The sequence below is a fragment of the Zonotrichia leucophrys genome, chromosome 8 (genome assembly GCF_028769735.1).
Source record: "Zonotrichia leucophrys gambelii isolate GWCS_2022_RI chromosome 8, RI_Zleu_2.0, whole genome shotgun sequence".
NCBI classification, from domain to species: Eukaryota; Metazoa; Chordata; class Aves; order Passeriformes; family Passerellidae; genus Zonotrichia; species Zonotrichia leucophrys.
Genome location: NC_088178.1, coordinates 16,350,408 through 16,364,914, shown reverse-complemented (window position 1 = coordinate 16,364,914; position 14,507 = coordinate 16,350,408). Strand labels below are relative to the sequence as shown.

At 37.9% G+C, this 14,507-nt stretch overlaps 1 protein-coding gene across 3 annotated transcripts in view; it reads right to left on the bottom strand.

Annotated features, from left to right (window-relative positions):
- COL24A1 (collagen type XXIV alpha 1 chain) overlaps nt 1-14,507 on the bottom strand; it is a 118,339-nt gene that overhangs the window by 10,898 nt on the left and 92,934 nt on the right. For all 3 annotated transcript variants that reach the window (XR_010441210.1, XR_010441211.1, XM_064719938.1), the window contains exons 40-52: nt 14,018-14,071; nt 13,196-13,249; nt 11,847-11,903; nt 10,855-10,908; nt 9,750-9,803; nt 9,590-9,643; nt 7,425-7,478; nt 5,935-6,042; nt 4,072-4,179; nt 2,440-2,547; nt 2,299-2,352; nt 1,941-2,003; nt 766-819 (exon numbers count right to left, since the gene is read on the bottom strand). Coding sequence is in view for 1 of the 3 variants with exons in the window: in XM_064719938.1 (XP_064576008.1) it covers nt 766-819; nt 1,941-2,003; nt 2,299-2,352; nt 2,440-2,547; nt 4,072-4,179; nt 5,935-6,042; nt 7,425-7,478; nt 9,590-9,643; nt 9,750-9,803; nt 10,855-10,908; nt 11,847-11,903; nt 13,196-13,249; nt 14,018-14,071 (876 nt within the window). In the remaining 2 variants the exon portion in view is untranslated. The remainder of the gene's footprint in view (nt 1-765; nt 820-1,940; nt 2,004-2,298; nt 2,353-2,439; nt 2,548-4,071; nt 4,180-5,934; nt 6,043-7,424; nt 7,479-9,589; nt 9,644-9,749; nt 9,804-10,854; nt 10,909-11,846; nt 11,904-13,195; nt 13,250-14,017; nt 14,072-14,507) is intronic.

Sequence of the window (14,507 nt, the reverse complement as noted above, 5' to 3'; positions counted from 1 at the left end):
TGAATTTTAGACATCCTCATTTACTCCAAGTCTACTTGATCAGGCAGAGGAACATTCATGGTACAAAGAGTTTCTAAAACTGCCTTACATGGTTGGGTGGTCTGGAGACATGAGCCAAGGGGTTCTCTTGCAAAACAAATTTGGCTCTGGTACCATGAGTGTAATAAGAGATGGAAACAGGGATGAGGGTAGAGCTCCCCCAGTGCAGGGAGCCTGGGATGCACTGGAAGCTTCAGAGAGGCCACAATGATGTTTGAGGTGTAACAGGGACATCATCAGCACCTGGAACAGCCTTACAAGGGCTCAAAGGCACTCCCAGAGTGTCTAGTGGGGCACTCTGGACTGTTCAGTGCACAAGAAACAAAAAATAAACTATATTGAAACTGAATGTGGATATTCTGTAGATATATCTCAGACCAAAGGCTGAGAAAGAATACCCAGGTGGTAATTCCTGTGTGCTGTTTTACACCTTGGCTTGCCACTGCCCCTGTACACATGCTGTCTGCAGGCTGTACTTAGGCAGAAGGCCATTGCAATTACTTTCTTGTCACTGGTTTCAGTCATTTTTTTCTTGCTTGTACTACAAATGCTGGAGTCACATACATTAACTTAACAGCGTGGTATAACAAATACCATGGTATAACAAGGTCCTGTTAGTTGCTACTTGCAAACAGAAAAATAAGAAGGTTGCTAGTTGAAAAACAAGATGATTAAACCAAAGGGTAATGAAATAAACAAATTATGCAAAAGTGAAGGGAAACTTACAGGCCTGCCAGTTGGGCCTGCTATGCCTTCTTGACCAACAGGGCCAATATATCCCTGTAAACAAGCAGAGAATTTATTAGTTCACCATGTTTCCAAAATTAAGAAAATCCGCATGACATGTCCTAATTTAAAGTTGCTCAGCACACAGACCTATCAAATATCCAGAAGATCATGGTGGTACTCTCTAAATATTGAGTGCACATTGCAACAAAATCAGTAAAGTAAATATTTTAGTAATTTGTAATACTTATGCTTGGAAAACCCCCCCACATTCTTTAATGTGAAAAGTGATGCACTAAAAACAGTGGAAACTTAAGTACTCTGATTACAAAAGACCACACATTTATTGAGCTACAACCAACTCTACCTTGAGCTATATTACTGCCCACAAGGACTCTTGTAAGGCTGCCAGTAAGTGCTGCTAAAATGCCACTTTGCAGTTCCATTTCACCTAGAGCAAACTGCTTGTGTCCGGTGTTTATCTCATATAGAAATGTTTAGAAAAATAAAGTAGCTATTAGAACAGTCCCCTAAAGCTGCTGCTCTGCATCTGGTTAACTGAACAATTCAGTTCTGTGATGGCAAAGCGGCAGTGAGAGAACATGTTGTAGTAAGGCCTCCCATGCTTCAGCCTTTCACACTTGATGCCACGCTGGATGCAAAAAATGCTAATGATGTTTCCATGGTTTTGGGTGAGCAGCAAAGCAGAATATCATGAAGAATGAGCTAGTGAAGGTTAGGAACATTTTAGATAAAATGAAAATCTTCACTAAAAAAGACTACCTATTAATCAATAATGCTTGAGCACCACTGTGTCTTACTGCAGGCAAAGTTTGATCCCAATTTTCTTTTGCTGTAGAACACAGTTACACAATGAGCAGTTTTGCCAGTAAGAAGAATGTTCAATAGACAAAGAAATACAAGGTCATAAGATTACACTAGCAGAGTCACACTTAGTCAGCAGAGCCTGCTTTTTTCTTTCAAGATTAATGGCTCAGCTCTGTTTGTGGGTCTGTGTGCATGATGTAACCAGAGCAGTGTTGCATCTAGACTCAGAAAGGTTTGGGTAGAGGCTTCTGGCCTTGTTAATAAGAAGAAGGATTATTTTCTATATTAAAAGCACGTGCCACTTTCAAACCATCCTAACAATCTCTTTCATGCAGTGAAACACTTACAACTTGGCCTTTTGGACCTTTCGGGCCCAGAATTCCAACTAAGCCAAGGTCCCCTGCAGGGCCCTGAAAATGCAAAGGAACAGTTTAATCCAACATGGACATTAGCTATCCACCTGTTTCACACTCTTGCAATCAGTGAAAGGAAGATCATTTCTAAGAGCAGTAAGAGTGAAAATACCAAGTGCACTGACCCAGAATGTTTGTCCTTAGACAGGGAGCACACAGTTCTGCCTATCATGTTCCAACAATCCAGAGATATTTTGAACAAATTAGTGTTAAAGCTGCTTAATTCTATGCTTTCATAATGTTCTCACTCTGTAAATAGCTTACAATCTAAGAGAAAAGAATGAGCACATACTTTTGGACCTGGGAATCCTTGAAACCCCATTAAACCTTGATCTCCATCTTCTCCCTGCAATAGAAGCAGGCATCCTTAGCATTACTTCACCTTGCTAACTCTTGGACTACTTGTTTTGCATCAACCACTGTGATTACATACAATCTGTCCTTTCAGCCCAGGCTCTCCTGCTGCTCCTTGGTCACCTGCTGATCCTGGAAGGCCTCTTCTGCCTCGCTTTCCTGGATGACCTAGAAGGCCTTTCTCACCCTGCCAATAAGAAGAAAATATATATTTGAATAGAATGATGGAAGTTGCAGATGCAAATACAGGTTTCCTGTCAGAAGCACGGAACTTGCTTTCTCCTTAAGAAATACACTTACTGCATTTATTTTATTTTCCGCAGGAAAATAATTAAGCATACACTAAAATGCAAAAGCAGTGACTTGACTGCTCCTTGACTTGGAAATACAAAAACCATACATGTTGGATCAAGTCTAGTATGGTATCTCTCAGTGTAATCAATAAAATTCACAAAATTAAATACAGAACAGAGAGGTTAAAAGTGAATTTTAAAAATAATCCTCTGAGCAAGACACAGAGTACTTGTTGAAGTCCCTGCTGTTAGACTAAAAATCCACATTGATTCAAATGGAAACTAGACAAGTTCCTGCAAGAGAAATCCTCTGAGGGCTATCAAATACACTGAAGACATGTCTAGCTCAGGAGGTTACTGAGGTGCAATAAAGGCTGTGAATATACAGGTTTCATGCTTTGTGCTTATGCTTTTTCCCAGGTTTTACCTTTGTGTTATTTGCCTTGAGTCAGTACGCACATTATTAATGCTTATTCTGTAGTATATGTGGCAACAATTTACCCTCAACTCATCTATTCCTTGCCTTTCTCAGATTGCAAGCACTTCTGAGCAGGAACTACCTCCTACAGCTCATTGCCTAGGAAAAGAAGTAAAATTCAGACTGGAGGCAGTGGCAATAAACACTGCAAATAATGAATATAGTTTATACTAGACAAAATGATAAAAATACATTATTTTTAGTTTCCAAGTAACTTAAGGTTTTAAAGAACAGCTTACCAATAAAATCTCACAAAGAAAAAGTTTAGATAAAAATAATTTTTTATCTAAAAAAATTATTTTTTAGATAAAAAAAATTCTATTCTAAATAAAGAAAAGTCTATTCAAAATGAAGGAAATTATCTGTAATTGTTACTTGTTTTCTTGTTTTAAAATTGAAACGAATCTAATTTATATGAGGATATGCTGATATCAGGTACCTGGAACTGCCTGGAAAATGGAGCACACTCAGATTTCTTTCTTTCTAAAAGAGCTAAAAAAACCCCAATTTAAGACCTGTTATAAATGATATACTTATTAGCCCCCAAACCTGAAACTTAGGCTTGAAGTTATGGTAATTCTCTGCTATTAGATCGCTTAGATGCTTAAATCATCCTGACTGTTCTAGTAGCTAGGAATAAGTTTAGAAATAAGTCAGGAAACATCTGACCCTAAAGCTGGAGTGAACAAATACAAAGTGTTTTGATGGCATCTGGAATTGGGAATAGCATTCAGATGGATGAGACCTCTATTTTCAAATTACAGTTTATAGAAATGTTGTAAACACAACTTGTGATCTTACCCTTCAAATAAGCCTTGATGTCTTTTACTCACATGATTAACAGCAGTGTGGTGGCTCCACAGCCACCAAAAGCAGCATGAAGAACAAACAATATCAGCAAAACTGTAATTAAACAACCAGATCCCATGTATGTACCTACTTTTAGTCCAGGTGCTCCCATGGGCCCTGGCATGCCTGGCAATCCCTTGGGACCTCGAGCTCCAGGATAACCTGCTAGACCTGGCAAGCCTGAGTTTCCTTTGTTGCCCTTAACAAATTGAAAATAATGGTTTACAAGGAGAACAGCCAAGCATGTTTTTCATTCTATGCTGAAACAGGCAAATTACATAGAATCTGCCAAAAACACTTAATGCTGTCTGTATGTATGGACACACAATGGTAGTACATCAAAATATATAGAAAGAACAATGATCAGCAGTATCATGTGGATTTCTGCTAATATTCCAAAAGTAAAAGGCTGAAAATTGTTTGAACTTCTCAGTATTCATCTTTCAAGAAGAAATAACTCCACATGAAACAGACTGAGACTACCTTCCCAAAGAAATATTCAAAATTCAACATGTTTACTTCTAAGGAACAGGCATGCTGGTAATACTAGTATGGTTGTGTGCACTCTGTAAAGATTCACACACAATAACATTACCAGATGAAGAAAGACCAGAACATTTGTTATGAAATTATATGAGAACATCAACCTATCAACAAAAGCAACTATTTTAAATGAAAAACCTGTTAGTGAGTACATGGAGTTAAGCCACTTTTGACATGCTACAAAATGGAAATTTGCTACCATAGAAATGACTATTTCTGTGGTGTAATTTAATAGAAATATAAGCATATATAAATCTTCCTTATTTCCTATGACATTCAGTTAAGCACTCATTGAAATAAAAAGGTTGTATAAAACATGATTTTTGTATTAAATGTCATTTTTTGGGCTTTTGAATATGGTGATGTGGCTTATAGATTGATGGACTGATAAACTTACATAGCAAAAGTTCTGTTCTTTTTACTCATTGTGGCAAAAATCAGTTATACACCTCTCTTTATACAAACTGTAATGGGGTAATGGAGTTGTCTTTACCATGATTGTATGACATTTTTGGTGGAAAGGCAAAATTGCAAAAATCCTTTGGGGTGATTCTCCTAAATCCAGCTCCAAAGAATTTTAAGAACTTGGAAGAGGTTCATGACCTGAGAGTGGAGAAGCTTGAGTAGGGTGCACCTGCCCCCTACGGGTAACTTGTTTAATTTTCTCTTTGCTCGACCAGATTGGAAATTCATACCTGAAACAACAGTGCCTCATCCAGCACCTTGGCTAATTCCTAACTCCAAATCTACCTTGGTAATCTTTTATAACAATTACTGGTCCATCTGGGGAGAATACTGAGAAATTCATACTGGAAATTAAAATGGTCAGACTTTCAATTATGAGAACTACTCAAGGAATCTTGTCCCCCTCTCTGGAGGGACCAATTGAAGAGCTGTGTCACTGCTCCCAGTGGCAGCAGGTCACCACCTTTGGCCCCCAGCAAAGAACAGTCAGACAAAAAACCCATTTCCAAGAATGCTTTTAGATACCTCACATACCTAATACTCTACTTCACTGGCTTTGGACAAACTTCATAATTATTTAGGTGGAGAGACATAGGTTACAAATACAGAGTCAATAAGGAAATGTGGGATTATCTCAGACCCTAAGAGGAAATAGTCTCAGGCTAATTTTCAGGACCAGAATTGTGCAGCCTGTCTAAGAAATGACTTTCACTTAGCCGTAGTTATTACTGTCATATTCCAATGAAACTGTTCACACAGCACACTTCCCTTATGCTAACTTTATATCTTGGCTGGAATATTAGGAGCAAAAGAGAAAAAAAAAAAAATTGGTCTAATTTCCATATACTCAAGGAACAGAGAGTGGTCTCTTCCTTTTAAATATCTTAACCCTGGAAAATTCTGTAAAATGCAAAATGACATAGAGGAAATGTGGAAAGGAACTTACCTTAGGGCCAGGCTTCCCTGACAGCCCAGTCTTTCCAGGGTTCCCAGGACTGCCCTCTGGTCCAGGGTACCCAAGTACTCCTTTCAGTCCTGGTGCCCCTGGTTTTCCCTTGAAAAAAAATCAAATCAAATACAGCATTGTTTGCTCTTTTCATCTTCACCCTCCCACAACTGGATTTCAGTCACAGTATTTCCTAAACTCTACATTACAACAGACCCAGTGAAATGAATGAATAGTTGCAGAGGGAGCTCTGAGTTAGGATGTTTGCTTTAGAATTCTACTGGTTTAACCTTACACTTGCCCTGCCATGGGATCTGAGCAACTTCAGCTGAAATCATGGGACTGATTTGTGTGCCAGCCTGGAACATGCCTGAGAGTGTCAATTCTTAAACTGAAGTGAGGAATCCTGATAAAGTCATCTATTTATCCCTGGAAAAAACCCAACCATACACCCTTTTAGCTTTTATTTTACTAAATGCTCAGTACTGGACTTTCACAAATTTGAACATATCAAAAATACAAATTTGTAATATGGCAAGTTTGTGGTAACTGTTGCTATACTTGCACAAAAAAGGCCTGATTTGGGATGTGATTTGAAACTTCCTCAAGTTCTAGTTTTACTGTCTCCTCATTTCACTGTATGTCCCACTTTCCTTTCTCTCCTTTGCCTGCTGAATGATCCCTGCAGCTCTCCAAAAGAAAATGCTGAGTATTTCCAAAGGACACACAGTTCCTTGTCTTCAAAAGGCTCCTCCTGCACTCTGCCCAGCAGGTACAAGCTCTGTGCAACAGCTGCTTTTCTCCACTTACTGACAATGTTTTGATGTGAGGTAGTAAAAGTTATTTACAATATGTGCTTGTGTGGCATTATTTATTAGGAGACCAAAATAACCTTGATGCATTTTGTTCTTCACTATGTTTACAGGACACCTACTGCTTCCTGCTCTGGTTTCTCCCTCAGGGAGAAGGGCATGCAAGTCAGCTCCTCTGCAGTAACTCAAGAAAAAACATTAAAAATTTCAGCTCGGGGCAAGCAAGAGAAATAAATAAACCTCAAGGCATTTACCACATGTATCCATCATGGACATATGGACCCAAACTTCTGCAGGCTGCAGAGGATCAAAGAACTGATGGGGTCAGAAGTGAACACAAGTACAGTTCTGTGCAATATAATGTGGTAACTTCCAAATGGACTCCACAAATGAGCCAATTAAATAATTCCACAAGTGGGAAGGACGTTATTGTTAGTTGCACATCACTTCCATATGCTGAGTAACTGAATATAATTCAGTATAATTTAACAAAATTTCAAAAATCATTAATATTCAAAAATGACAGGGGTTCCTTTACACTTCCTGGATAATAAAAAGGCTCTTTAGACTGAACACAAGACCTTCTGGTAACCCTGACACAATACAATTCTGGGTTTATTAGTTAGTATTTTCTTTGTTTTATAATTTGAAAATAGGCTTTTGAATTTTGTTACTTACAGGAATTCCAGCTTTGCCTGCTTGACCTGTTGCTCCTTTCTTCCCTGTGGGTCCCTAGAAGTTACAAATATTTGTGAACTGACAAATGTCATAAATTCAATTCCCTAAGAAGAGCTGGGGATTGTCCCCCTCTAGTATTCATGTTCACATTGCTTTGGACCAGATTATTCACATCTCAGGAGACAGCAGAAAGTATTTAAAGTAAAAGCAAATACATTTTGGCAGAATTGCGTATGTTTTTTCCCTGTTGTGAACTAGTTTTTAAAACTTTTCCAACAATAATCATAAAATGTTTTTCATCATGGATCTGGTAATTTCCCCTGTATCAGCCCCCCATCTGTGATGAAGTGCACTTTTATAGCATTTCCTCTACTCTTCAAAAGGGAAGTCATGAAAAGTAGGCAATGTAAATGCACTGAATGTCTGTGGAAGAGAATACTAGAAAACAATAGTGTCACATACCACAGATGTGAACATTTGTTTTTATCTAAGACCTACACAAAAGATAAAATTTGCTTAAAACCAGAATTATTTTCATCTTGACTGATCTAGAAATTGGTAGTGTAAGAAAACTAGTGTAGTAGTGGTTACTGAGCACATAACATTCTTGTAAGTGGTTTAGTGGCACAGGAGGTCATGCACCAAGAAAGAAAAGCTCAGAATGGTCAAAAGCTTTTCAGAGAACTTTGTTATAGGATAGTCTGCACAGAATATAAAGATTTATAGCATCAATTTTATCCTACCTCTAAAAGATGCAACCACTGAAGAGCAGGAACAAGTATAACACTTTTTAGCATAGAACAAGTAGAAAAAGTTTTCCAAGATTTTCTAGACTAAGTATTTCAAAAACACTTCTTAAAAGTTATGCTATCACTACCATGCTGCAGTGGCACAACATGCAACAAGGTGAAAAAGCCTGGGTTATTTAAGTGTAAATGTTTTATAATTATGCAAATATGACAAAACCAGCAAAATGTTGTTCTACTGTCAATTTAACACCTTTTTTGTTAAGAATGGCATAGACCCCGCAAGTCAGAACTGGAATATGCATATTCAAATAACTTGATATTGTTTTCATTAAGATTTCTGGATGCATGTAAAGAAAACCCAGCTGATTCAGTGTTGCAGTTGGTGGGATTAGCTTGGCAAGGCTTGCTATAACAGCACCAGTAGTGGCACTGCAGGTAAGGCTCTGTCACTGATCTCACTGCTAACACTTCTGTCTTTAAGCTCTTATGGGCAGCTCCATGCTGGGTATTGGTTCCACATTTGTAAATGGCAATATTGATCTGAGGGGCATTTGCAAGACAAAGAAAACATTTCTTCAAGAGAAACTGCTGATTTTGTCCTGGAATGTGAGCAGTGTGTAAGAGAAATATATCCAAGCTCATAGCTGGAGCACTTGTTCACAATGTCTCCACATCATGTTTCCTTTCTGTTGCTTCAGTCAATTCCTGTCTACTACAGATTCTTGTAGCTACCTACAAAATTTTTAAACTCTAACAGAGTTGCTTCATGGAACTTCTCAGACAAAATATCTCATTTAAATTCCAATGGTAATTGGTATTTTAAGAAATCTTTTAGCCTAATGCTTTTGAAATCTCAAAAGCCAATGACATTCAGTTCATGGAAGAACATAAACACTTAGGCAATTTTCAAAACAACACCAAGATGAGCTAATATTTCTAAAGAGAAAGATATGGTCTTTGATCTTTGTCGTGACTTGCTCTGTCATTATTGCTCTATATTCTGCAGCAAATTCCTTATTCCCAGGTCTCTGAGAACTCAGTGCAGTGCAGTACCAGGAGGCTTCATTTACAGATCAGAGAAGCAAAATCCCAGTTGGCCCCCAGAGCTACTTTAACACAAGAAACTCCACTTTAGGGGATAATTAAATATCACTCAAATGTTTCCAAAAGAGATTCTCATAATGCTTGATATCATTCCAAAGTAAAACTACTTACCTATCAAATAACACCTATTTACTAACCAAGATCATTATGCAATTTTCCACTTTATATTTCTTTTTGTCCCTGCAGGTATGAAAAGGAAACCCAAACACTCAGTTTTAGCCTTATGGAACAGTTTTCCAAGGATAGCCAGTGAACAATAAAACCCTACAAATTCCAGGTAAGTGCAGTTTTGGTTTTCTTTTTTCTACTTACTTCTGAACCTCTTTCTCCTTTTAGTCCTTGCTCTCCCAATTCACCTGGCTCTCCCTTTGAAAAGAACATACATTAAATAAATTCCAGGAAACATGTGAATGCAAATGAAAACATATTTTCAACAGTCAATAGAGAAATCTCCCTTGTTTGAAATACTTACTGGAGGTCCTTGTTGTCCAATAGGTCCTCTAAGCCCTGGAAGACCTGTATGACCCTGGGAAAGAGAAAATATAACATAATGCAGTACAGTAACTCGGGCTGCCATGCTCAGTGAGCTGCAGAATTCCTTGTAAAGCCCATCCTGGGAGGTGTCAGGTGGACCCAGATTCATTGACATAACCTACATAAAGTATGGTGAGATCTCCAAGATCAAACTCTACAGAGCTGTTATTCTTTACGTTCTCTACTCCAAGCTGCAAGTGGGAATTACATATTGTTTAAACATTTCTGCACTTCTGTAAGGATAGATTTGGTTCATGCACTTATTAATATGTCTGTCTGTATTACTTTGTAATTTGGATATTGACTGTCAAGGGCTGTCTCTCTTGTATTTGAGTGAACTGCATCGGTGATGAGCATGAGTTACCATCCAATTTTTATGTGCCGAAAGACTGAATATAATTCATGAATAATTTTTAGTATTAGATTTTAAATAAGTAGTGCTTAAATTTCAGAGAAAAATGTTAACTACTACAGTATTACAGAAACACAGATCTGTTTAAATTAAAAGTGGCATTTTGAGATAATTTATGGCCTCTTTCTCAAGCAAGGCCAGCTAGAAATTATTGTCCAGGACCCTGTTTAGTCAAGTTTCCAGTATTTCCACAGATAGAGACTCCACAACCTCTCTGGGCAGCCTGTTCTGGTGCTCAGTCATCCTCACAGCAAAAAAACCCAAAAAAACCCCCCAAAACCAAACAAACAAAGAAATCACCAAAAAAACATTTCAAAAGGAATTTCATGTGTTTCAGTTTTTGCCCTTTGCCTCCTGTCCTGTCACTACAGAGACAAGTCTGTCTACCGCATCTTCATTTCCTCCCATCAGGTACTTGTACACACTAAGGTCACTGGAGCCTTGTCCAGCTGAGGAGCTGCAGCTCCCATGTCCCCACAGGAAAGATGCTCCAGGGGTGCAGCAGTGCAGTGAGGACCAGCACAGGATCCCTGCACAGCTGTGAGGGAAGGTGACACTGCTGCTGCATTACTCCACGTGTCTGCAGAGCCTGCCAAGCTCAAATAAAAAGATAAAACCCAAGAGGTATTACCTTGTAGCCCTCATCACCGGGCTCTCCTCTATCTCCACGTTCACCACTTCGACCCTGGAGAGCAAACCAGGGAGCAAACTGTAACAGCTGAACTGAATATAATGCTGCAGTGAAATATGAACAGAAAGCTGGGATTTCTCTTAAACTATCCACTGAGAGGGAACTGAGGAATACAAACATAAAGGGTAGCTTGGATAAAGGAATAAACATTTTTCTAAACAGAATGCATTGCAGTCACACAGTAGCCACAGGCTAAAATTTTTTGTAACTGAAGACTAGAAGCTAAAAGATAATATTAGATGGTGCTTAATGAAACAGGAGGGAGAACTGACCTCAGTGGAACTTCCCCAGATTTATACTTATATTAAAAACATAAATATATATATATATATATGTATAAACTTAGAATCTGAATGGATAAATGAAATGACTCTGGTTTCAAGAAAGACATACAAGGAAAACTCTCTTATGGCTTCTGTAAGTCATATCCATTAAAAATTGGATTCTTTTCTGCAATGACTTGCTGTACTCAAAATCTGCTTTAATTTTGAAGTTTGTACTAATAATTTTGACAGATTCATAAATGCTGCAGAGATACACTCCACATATGAATTCAGTACAAAAATGGTTATAAAATGCAGTTCTCTAAATCAGCTGAATTAGTTTGCAGTGATAATGAAATAAGTCAAAATATATTTTTGATTAGTAAAGCAATCAAGTGTAACTCTGGGTAAACAGGGTAAAATTCTTTTCTAAAATGTGCTGATCTAAACACAGACTAATGGCATTAATGTCATTAAATGGAGGGCACAGATGTTTAAGCAGGAAAGAGCACACAACAGCATTTTCAGACTGAGATCACTCATTAAAGGACCATCATTCTATAGTTTTGTACTGATTCCTCAGACAATGATATAAAGCTTCAGAAACAAATGCATTTGCTCTTGTCTTGAGATGCACTAGTATAATTGTTTCGAGAAAGAAAGACCTACTGGTTCACCTATGGGCCCAGGTAGTCCAGGGACTGTATTGTCTTCGCCTGGGTAACCCTAAAGCAAAGAAAAGTATTAAAAAATGTTAACTTGGAAGTTCAACTTCATCTACCATGCACATAAGTTCAAATGCTAATAAAAAGCAGAGAAGATGTTGTATAGATGCTAAAAGTGAACATGATGCTTATGGTTTAATATCATGAATATGGTGATTCCATTTTAACATTCACCTAAATGTCCCAAAGACATTAAGGACTAAAAACCCTAAATATTTGCTTTATTCTCAAAGGCAGCTATAAGAAAAAAAATTATTAACTGAACAATATCCATATAACCATGTCTTTATTTAATGAAAAAAAGAATAAACAGGATATTTAACAAGAGGGAAAAAGAAAATTTCTTCCATTATTTTGAGAAGTACATCTAACAGAAAGAAAAACAAGAGTAAAGAAGACTCCAACATAAAGTCTGAAGTTGATTAAAATTTAAATATGAAATAACTGCCATCCAAGTTAATAAACAAAAACTTATCTATTCCAGATGATACCTAGCAATAGTATTGCAAAGAGAATCACAATTAAAATATGATTAAGAACTTCCACAGTGCACCAAAGTGGTTTTTCAGAAATGACCCAGCAACCTAAACATTTAGCTGTCAACAAATCAGTTTTCAGTTTTGGTTTTTTAAATTGTATCAAAACCTATTTACAACATCAGCCACTCAATGCCCTTTCACAGTATTTATTGCAAAATTTGCTCCAGGTTGTAGCTCTGTGTCAAGGGCAGCTCCAATCCAATCTCCATGAAGTGAATCCATGTACCTGCCCTCTTGGGGTCACAAGGGTTTCAGTAAGCATACAAATCTGTTTTCAGGATTTGAGACTTGAGAGAAAAACAATAAATTTGACACTAAAATAGCAGTACTGAGGCCACATCCTGTCCCTAACATTTTATATTAACCACAGACATTTGTCCATCCTAGCTGGACTTTCAGGCAAATCTGTGGGTGTACTCACAGCTCAGAGTTAAGTAAATATTTAGCTGGTTCTGCACTGATTATTTTTGTCAGCAGTGCTTGCTGAGGGCAGTGGTGCTGTCTGATACAATAGACTGTGTTCCGTACAATGGGTACCTTGTGCTTTAAAACCTCAAACATTTTAACAGTATAATTTTGGACTCCAGCTCTGAATGACCCGTTTCCTCACTTTGCATTTCTTTTCCTAGTCTTTGACAACACTAACAAATACTGCAAATGGTGGCTTTTGCTGCTTGCTGTGGAAAACAGTGGGCAGTAACATTTCCTCCCTTTATAACTTCACAAAACACATCAGTGAAACCCATGTTCATACCTTTTCTCCTTTGGGGCCTGGGGGCCCTGAGGGCCCTGGAGGACCCTGGTGACCCTAAAGAAGCAAACCAAACACAAATTATTTTAAAACAAATAATTAAAAAAGTAATTAATTCCAAAATTTCTTTTAGCTACTTGCTACATTTTTTTTTCTGCTTGAAAATTATTCTAAATCATGTTATGACAACAAAATCAATGGCAGAAAATTGACTGTGTGCAGGAAAAGCTCTGTGCATTTTGGGAAACTACATGTTCTGATAGGGCTTAATGCAGGTGATGGGAGCTGGGCTGGTTCTTGCTTCAAGGCTGGGGTCAGTGATGGGTGTTTTTGTTTGCCAAAGAGCCTGGATAGTCTGCTCTGTAAGAAGATGACTCAATTAATCTATGATGATTTTCACAGCTATTTTTCAGTGAAAGCCACAATATCTTTATGTCCTTCAACTAACCTCATTCAATCAGTTTCTGTTACTTAAATGGAAACTACATGGCCAGACAGTAAGCAGAGGTGGTGGTGTTTGCTGAACTCTCTTTATGATGAATAGCTGTAGTAGCTTTAGAGGAACTTTATTCAGAAGGGGTGAGATACGTCGGATAAACAACAGTTTAAAGTTTATGGTCAAACCCCCCCTGTGAGCAAACTAACAAAAGCCAGGCATCCTTGCTTAAGGCTAACAGTTCTGAATAGGCAAACACAGCACATAAACATATGTGAGTCCTGAAAATATTTGTGTAGTCTAGATACAGATTCCTAGGATATTTGAAATTAGAGTACCACAGGGTTACTTTGGGATGTATGTGTATATGAATTCAGTAAAAAACATACCCCATAACCTGGAATTCCTGGCTCTCCTTCAGGTCCCATTCCTCCTAGATGTCCCTGTTAAATGCAGTAATCAGAGAGAGAAACGAGCTCCTTTGTAGAGTGCCACAACAATGTCTACTATATAAAGTAAGCACTTGGAAAAATCTTGAAATATTGACATTTGACACCATGGACAACTTTCTTGTAGGTCCTACTTCATTTATTAAAGAATACTGGGCTTTTCATTCTTCTGTGGAAAAACTGGTCAATGTTTTGAGTCCTAACCTTATAGTCTTTGTGCATAATTAAATCAAATAGATCTGAGCTTTGAGAGGTGAGGAAGAACTCTCTTTACAAGTACTAGTATGCTAAGGGAAGCAGGGGATGGTCATCACCTCAGAAAGTTGACTCCTTCTCTTGAAAATATTGGTCATTAGACATCAAACTTTGCTTCTGTACTTCATGTGCTCAGGAGAGCACACTGCTGCATTCAGTGGCCACAGGACTGAAC